This window comes from Etheostoma cragini, chromosome 7 (assembly GCF_013103735.1).
Source record: "Etheostoma cragini isolate CJK2018 chromosome 7, CSU_Ecrag_1.0, whole genome shotgun sequence".
NCBI lineage: Eukaryota > Metazoa > Chordata > Actinopteri > Perciformes > Percidae > Etheostoma > Etheostoma cragini.
In genome coordinates, this window is record NC_048413.1 from 405,446 (window position 1) to 413,418 (window position 7,973).

The 7,973-nt window shown below is 42.0% G+C and overlaps 1 protein-coding gene and 1 long non-coding RNA gene across 2 annotated transcripts; both read left to right on the top strand.

Moving 5' to 3' along the window:
• Positions 1–7: 7 nt before the first annotated feature.
• Positions 8–800, top strand: LOC117948284. Its single transcript, XR_004657407.1, has 2 exons — positions 8–197; positions 612–800. It is a non-coding gene; the product is annotated as an uncharacterized LOC117948284 (long non-coding RNA).
• Positions 801–841: 41 nt separating this feature from the next.
• npbwr2b (neuropeptides B/W receptor 2b) lies at positions 842–2,558 on the top strand. Its single transcript, XM_034877857.1, has one exon. It carries the CDS (start codon positions 1,522–1,524, stop codon positions 2,539–2,541), a length of 1,020 nt encoding a protein of 339 aa, XP_034733748.1. The 5' UTR covers positions 842–1,521; the 3' UTR covers positions 2,542–2,558.
• The last annotated feature ends 5,415 nt before the right edge of the window (positions 2,559–7,973 follow it).

A 7,973-nucleotide genomic window follows, 5' to 3' on the forward strand; every position in this document is an offset into this window, starting at 1 on the left:
AGAGAGAGAGAGAGAGAGAGAGAGAGAGAGAGAGAGAGAGAGCGCGGATCAGAGGCTGGAGAGCAGCGCGTCTCACAAAGAGGTATCACCGAAGGAGAGGGACTCTACCCGGGGGCAGGAGGACAGTAAACCCGCCTGAACTCACTCCACGCACTCATTAATACCTGTAAAGACTTTTTGAATCGACTCATTATACAGTAAGTATTCTAAGCTTACATTTTAGAGTTGATCATTTATGATTGTGGTTCCATTTTATGGCGAAATGCATGAATTACTTTATTGGTTCTTTAAACTTTATTGTGAATGAATTATGGAAACAACCGCGTGTTCATTTACCTTGACAACAAGACATATGATGCGTGGCTGAATCAGACTTTCCATGGTGTTAATAATGCGCGTCATTTAGAAAGAGAAAACCAAAACGTCAGCTTCTCAGAATGGGATCCAGTTCAGCTTGCCGACCGTGCACTTAGTGATTCATTGATTGAATTGGCAGTAAAATCTGCACCTGTTGCACTACATTCGTAAACATACTACCAAACACAATCTCCGATGATGTTTATAATGCGTGCAAGGCAACTAATTGATGTGCACATGTCTCTGTTGTCCAGGGATTGGGATGCGCCACTCGTGCGTAAAAAAAGCCTGGCGCCGGCTCCAGAGCGCACACCAAGCACCGGGAGGAAACCATTCATAACCATCGTTAAACCTGCTTGTTGGACACTGTCATCCTTTTTCAATACGTTTAAAAATCTCCAGCACCGGAGGAGAACTGAGTCAGAGAGAGGAGGAGGGGAAGGCAGATCTGATGTAGTTTTTTACGCTGACTTCCAACAAGGAATGAACCCGAGTGGAGATTAAAACAAAGTGTCAAATGGTTTGAACTGGAAATGAATGTCCCCCCCCCCCTGACAACCAAACGGATTCCACCTTTAACTGGGACACACTCTGTAACTGTAACTGCAGTGAGTTGGAGGAGGTGAGAGTGCAGAGAGAGATTTGACATCTTATCTTTTTTTTATCTTATTTTTGTAACTACCCAAAAACAAGATAAAATCCATGTAACTACTAAATAAACTAGTGGACCTGCTGATACTTCTTAGTGACTTGCTGGTAGTCCCTGGACCTCAATTTGGGAAAAGAGGAAAGACTCTTTCTACTCTGCAGTGACGTAATGGAGGGATAACACACCTTAACGTCACATTTTTATTTGCTAATCTGTGCATAGGTAACATTTCAGGGTGACATCCAATACACTAGTGTTTCTCTAAAAAACGAATTTATGAATTAATTAATTATGAACAAAATGTCCAATACTCTCTTTCTTTAAAAGCCTTTATTTTGACGGCTATTTTATATCCAAATCTTACATTAAAAGTAGATCTGGGCAGTCACCCACCCTCATCGGCACAGAGCAGCCTTCTTCACTTTTTTCTCCTGATTTATAAGTTATTTGAAATCAGATCAGTGAGGTTTTTTTAGACCCACAATGCTAAAAGGCTCTTAGTGCGTCTTCGAAACATGGAGAACGTGTCCATCCCTGGTGGTGCCCCACCGCCAGTCTGCAACGATTCTGTGGACTTCTACTCCCTCGCATCAGGCAACCACACTGACCCGAACTGCACTCTCCCGTCTGAGTTTTACTTCTCTGCTGACCTTTACATCATTTTACCGGTCATTTACTCTGTAATCTGCGCAGTTGGGCTGACAGGCAACACAGCTGTCATCTACGTGATCCTCAAAGCCCCCAAGATGAAAACGGTCACCAACATGTTCATCCTGAACTTGGCCATTGCCGACGACTTGTTCACTCTGGTGTTGCCGATCAACATAGCCGAACACCTGCTGCACTACTGGCCTTTTGGCGAGGTTTTGTGCAAAGTCATCCTGAGCATTGACCACTACAACATCTTCTCAAGCATCTATTTCCTGACAGTTATGAGCATTGACCGCTACCTGGTGGTTTTGGCTACGGTGAGGTCCAAGCGCATGCCGTACCGCACATACCGAGCAGCCAAAATCATCTCGCTCTGCGTCTGGATCCTGGTCATCCTCATTGTCCTGCCTTTCAGCGTTTTCGCCGGCGTCTACATGAACCCAACCGACGGCAGAAAGAGCTGTTTGCTCAGCTTCCCTAGCCCCGAGAGTTTGTGGTTCAAAGCGAGCCGGATCTATACGCTGATCCTGGGCTTCGCCATCCCCGTCTCCACCATCTGCATCCTGTACACCATGATGCTCTACAAGCTGAGGAATATGCGGCTCAACAGCAACGCCAAGGTGCTGGATAAGGCCAAGAAGAAAGTCACCATCATGGTGTTCATCGTCTTGGCCGTGTGCCTGTTCTGCTGGACGCCGTTCCACCTCAGCACCATCGTGGCGCTGACCACGGACCTGCGGACCACGCCGCTCCTGATCGGCATCTCATACTTCATAACCAGCCTGAGCTACGCCAACTCCTGCCTCAACCCGTTCCTCTACGCCTTCCTGGACGACAGCTTCCGGAAGGCCTTCAAGAAAATGTTGGAATGTAGACCGGCCTGAATGTACGACGCGGGGAAAAGCCTGTCGCAGAGGTCAGCAGACACTTGCTGAGTGAAGATCTGGACTGGGATGAATTTTTGATTTGATTTGGTTCGCTTTGTTAAAGCTGCACTAGGCAACCTTGCACATAGTTTGCACATGATAGCAAATCTTTAATTTTTCTTAGATACATATCAAACGTCTAAGATTCTGCCTTAAACGGCGCACAGCATCCAAAATGTGACAAAAAACATCTATAAATGCTTTATACTAGAGCTCGAGTTTAGTGTTTTTTCAAGGCCGATTCCTATTATTAATAGTTCATGAAAGCGATTTTTTGAACTGATATGCATTTACAATGAAAATTAAAATCTTTAGGTCAAAATTAAGATTGTGGAATGTAACTTACTCTTAAACTTTGTTTAAAAGCTTTAAGCAATTATGTATTATATTAGACACTTTCATCACAATACCCGGAAAGAGAGAGTATGTTAATGTTGTGGGGGGGGGGGCACTAAGTCAGACTCAGTGGTGAGTTAGACCGAAGCAGATGGGACAGAGTAGACTACTTTTCAAGTCATTAACTTTATCAGTTAGCAGGCAAATGAAATGCAAATCCAAATAATCTACAAGCAATAATTGCTCCGTCCCTGCTTTAAGCCCACTGTAGAGAAAGTGACGAGAGGAAAACATCAGAACATTTTGTGAGTCCAGGTTCACGGTTCCCTAGCTAAACTACATGCTGAACCAGAATGCTGTGAAACAGTGCACAGCGGAAATGTTTTCTAATGCAGCCTTCTATGGTTCTGAGGGTACAGTGAGAGAAAGAGAGAATATTAGAAGTTGATTAGAAATGGGAAATATTGCTTGCAATAGGGAATTGCAATGGTTGGCACACAGGACAATGCTGGCATTGGAAAAAAAACAGCATGAAATACTTCAACTGTCAGCAGAATTGCCCATTGCCATTGTCTGAAGAACTGGCCACAAAAAAAGATTGTTTGCAATTAAAATGTCAGACCTTTTCCCCGACAAGGGGAAGGGAAAAAGTAAGGGAAAAAAATCCAATTATGATTCTGAGGCAGCAAGCCAAGAAGGGTTACTGCAAGCGAGGGACGCGAAAATCCAGTTCATTGATTTGCATGCTCTCAATCAAATCAAAGGGATGAGAATAGTCAGGGAGGGAGGGGGACAGGATGCACGTCAGGGGAGGACCAAAACTGTAGGAGTTTTTATTTTAAATCAGAACTTGTGGATTGCTTGAGAAATATTGTGTATTTCATGTATGCAAACATCTAACCTGCATTCAACTTGTGTGTTGTCCTTGGGTCTAATTCAACTTGTTATCAAAGTTTTTGACATCAGGAGTTTGGGTTTCTTTCAACCAACATTGCCCAAAAACAACATGGATGTACGTTGAATGGAACCAATACAGCATTCTTCGCAGGCAAAATGAATGATTACTTTCATTGCATTTTGGCTGTTTTATTTAATTGTAATGAAGTCACAATTATTTTACCTCACATTAGGTATAATAATAAATGAATTAGGTTTATTTATCATTTATAAAAAGCGTTGAAATAAGTGACAAAAATGTCTGTTTTTTTAAGCATTAAAAGCATAAAAAAAGTGCCGTAAACAGGGACAAGTTCATGAAGACAACACAAGGGTTCAGTGATGCTGTGTTTTGAGCAAAGTCATCTAAAATCATAGATTTATTGGATTAGGTCAGGGTCTGGAGTTCTGTTGGACGAGTGACCCGGCAGGTTCCAGAGAGCCACTAGCATCTCCTGAAAGGTCGACGCATGGACTCTTTAAATGACGCCACTCTAGCGATAAAGAAGGTCTGGTTCATCGCTCCCTACCCCTGGAATTTATATGAAGGCTTTAATGGAAAGTGAAATCTATCCCTTTTTTATTTTGTATTTTTGTGGTGTGTGCATTCAAACTGGTGTTGTGTTGTTTTTGCTAAAATATCTGAAATATATTATGTTTTATGTAATCAAGGGAATCCAACCCAATTGTTTTTGATTGAATTATTTTAGTAATGGCTTTTTTATTGTTTGTGTGCAAATTGTCTCTTCATCATTAAAGAAATGAAAATGAAACCTTACAAAGCCTGTGACAGTACTGTAGGACTACGTCAGACTGTTACCTGCGCTTCTCTTCACGTAATCTTTTGTGAGCTTCTGTCGCCCCCCCGGTGTAAAACAGGGGGCTTCTACCCTGAAAATGCAGCCCGAGCCGTTTCTAGAGTTTGTGCTGAGCCACTACTGAGTGTGACATGTATTTAAGATTATATACAATGTATTTTTACACGTCATGGATATTTGTGAATAGCATCATTTGAGATCTGACTTACATCTCTTACTTACATTATCAGTTTTTCAAAATACAAAGACAAAAAAACAACACCATCAAAAACTACAAAAACCAGGACAAACACAGACAGACAGCCAGCCAGCCAGCCAGCCAGCCAGCCAGCCAGCCAGCCAGCCAGCCAGCCAGCCAGCACTCACTCCGGACCGAGAAAAGAAAATGTGGAAAGGCACATTTATTAAACGAGATGTCTTGCTATGCGCCCCTCCAGGTGGCCGGATGAGATCAGGGCAGGCCAATAGTAAGTAAGAAAAATAAAAAATAAAATGAGGTCAGGTCCCAGTTTGGGGCCCTTCCCTCCTGATGTACTCTATGTAAAGACCCCTTTTTTTCTTTTAAAGAATATCAGCAATCCAATGAGATTCACATTTGTGCACTGTAAACATTTACTGTACATCCATCTCCATCTAGTGTTCTTGAAGGGTAACTACCATTTATTCAAACCTGGACCCTGTTTTCCTGTTTTTGTGACTGATGGGAACAACAATCTTTATTATATCTAATATTTATATTGGTCCAGTATAAGTAAGTATAAGTACAAGATCAAAACAAGCTGCAATGTAAGTAACTATCATTATAGTGTAAGAAACAACTGAAACTATGAAAAGCCGTCATGGATCATCTTTCCACTTTTCCAATCACAACTCTAGTCTTAGTTGAAAGAAACCCATAGTTTACCGATTTACATGTGACAATATGTTGGCTCTATACACGCTAAAAGTAATGTTTGTTCAAATGGAGTCTGGAGGGTTTAGCACTAGCAACTTTAGAGCTGGTCTCACTTAGTATAATAATCTGAGCCTTTCAGAAAAAAACAGCCCTTTTAGTGGGAGTGCGTTGGTGATGCACATTTGTCCCATAGGGTCACAGTGCATCCCAGTCTGTGGCTGCCGCTTAAAGCTACATGTGTAGGAATTTCTCCCGCCTAGCGTTGAGATCATAACGCAATCAACTCTCTTTTGCCATATGGTTGAAAGTACGTATTGCAGCTACGGTAGCTGTCACGCTTCAAAAAGTGAAAGTGTAAAAAAGGGCGTCTATAAGGCGTGGTTGTGGGAGGGCATGGAGAAGTGGTGCGGACACGTGCTTCACACCACAAGCCGGCACGTGAAAAGGAGAGAGAATGATAAAGAGACTGCAGTGGGCAGGAGGATAATTAACTAGTTTAGTTCACCAGGATTTGGTGTGTGTGTGTCTAAAGCAGTTCCAGTGTTTACTCTTTATTTCTGATGATGGCAGTCTCTCGTTCTTTACAATATCTGTTTTCTTATTCTGGGCCAAGAAGAAGACTCCTGTTCCTGAAATTTTTATTTTTAATTGATGTGGTCCTCCAGGTTTCCTTCTTCTAACTCACCGGCGCCAGGAAGCAATAATACCCGTTAGAGTCAGCTGTGAGTCCAACGCTAAAGGCGGGGCAGTATATCCTGGATTTCCCTTATCGGACAATGTATTTCAAGATGGCGCATGACTATGGAGAGCCTTCTGTGTCAATGTTTGTGAAGTGAGGACCAAAACACCGGGAAGTGGCAAGCGGGGGGGAGAGTTTTAGTGAGGATTTAGTAACAAAAAAGAGAGACTGAGACTGGGGAATCAACAGAGGGAAAAACTCACAGGGAACAAAAAACCCCCAAGGAAGAGTCCAAACGATGTGCACACCAACCAAAACCAGCAGACAGACACACTGACGGGACAAAACGATCTGACAAGAGACAAAGAGAACACAGAGGTTAAATACAAGACGAGGAAACGAGGAACAGGTGATACAGCAGGTGGATCCCATTAGGGCGGGGCAGGACAATCAGACACACACTCACAGGGGAACACTAGGAACAGCAACACCAGACACAAACACGAGGAGACAAGACAAGACAAGACAGGACCAAAACCACAGAAGGAGCAAAAGAAAATAAAGTAAAACTCCAAACCACAACACCTTCCCCAGGTCATGCAAGATGTCATGCCAATAAGGAACACTTGGAATTGATGGTGGTGGTAAATGTTCATGAAAAAGGCTGATTTTACAGGTCTTTATAAGAACAACTTCAAACGTTACACTGTGTAGATTTAAAACTGGACCACAGATTGTTGTTCCCATCTGTCACTTGCACACGAAAACAGGAAAATAGGGTCCAGGTTAAAACGCTAGTTACCCTTTCACCCTTGTGTTGTCTTCACCTTCGGGACCCTCTCGTCTCCCTCGGGTCAAACTGAGCCATGGCTTATATGGTCTTTTAAAACAATTCTGAATCAAAAGTTTTCTTCATATTCTATTAACAGATGTTGTCTTTATCTCAATTTAAAACAATAGAAACATACTGTATGTGTTTAGGGAATGCAATCAGTCTCTACTAGGACACAATTAAAAATAGAAGTGTGATTCGTTTTTTGTCATAAGGTTATGATTCATGTTAAAAATCTACTATTTCATTCTTCATTCTTAACTTGAGAAAAAAACTAAGTATTCATATCCAGAATACTTTTCTGAATTGAGTCAGGAATCAGCAGCTCAAATGATGACATAATATCCTGGACATGAGTCATGGGGGTTAGGCTCTTCCAGCGCCTGGCGGTCCAGCAGCTGGCTGTCCAGCAGCTGGCTCTGGGGCTCTAGAACGATTTGATAATTGATTCTGAAAAGTTAATAATTGATTATTTAAAAAAATAAAATAATTTTAGATTTTTATTTAAAAGTTATTGTCTCCAGAGATGTAAAAATCTGAAAACAGAGTGAGTGAAAGAGGACGGGATAATAAGAACTTAGAGTTTAGGCAAGAGTGCAGAAAACAACTAAAATGTCAAAAAGCATGTATTAGCGTCCTGTAAAATCCAAGGTTGAACTTAAAATCCTTCTCCTGTACTAAAAAAAACTAGCTGGTCAAGCACCAACATATCTTGATGAGCTCTTGGAGCCTAATTATCCCACTAGAGCACTACACTACCAAAATTCAGACCTACTTGTGGTTCCTAGAGCCTCTAAAAGTAGAATGGGAGCCAGAGCATATATACACTCACCGGCCACTTTATTAGGTACACCTGTCCAACTGCTCGTTAACACTTAATTTCTAAGCAGCCAA

Coding starts and splice junctions, on each gene's coding strand:
- npbwr2b (XM_034877857.1), top strand. CDS start 1,522: ATGGAGAACGTGTCCATCCCTGGTGGTGCCCCACCGCCAGTCTGCAAC.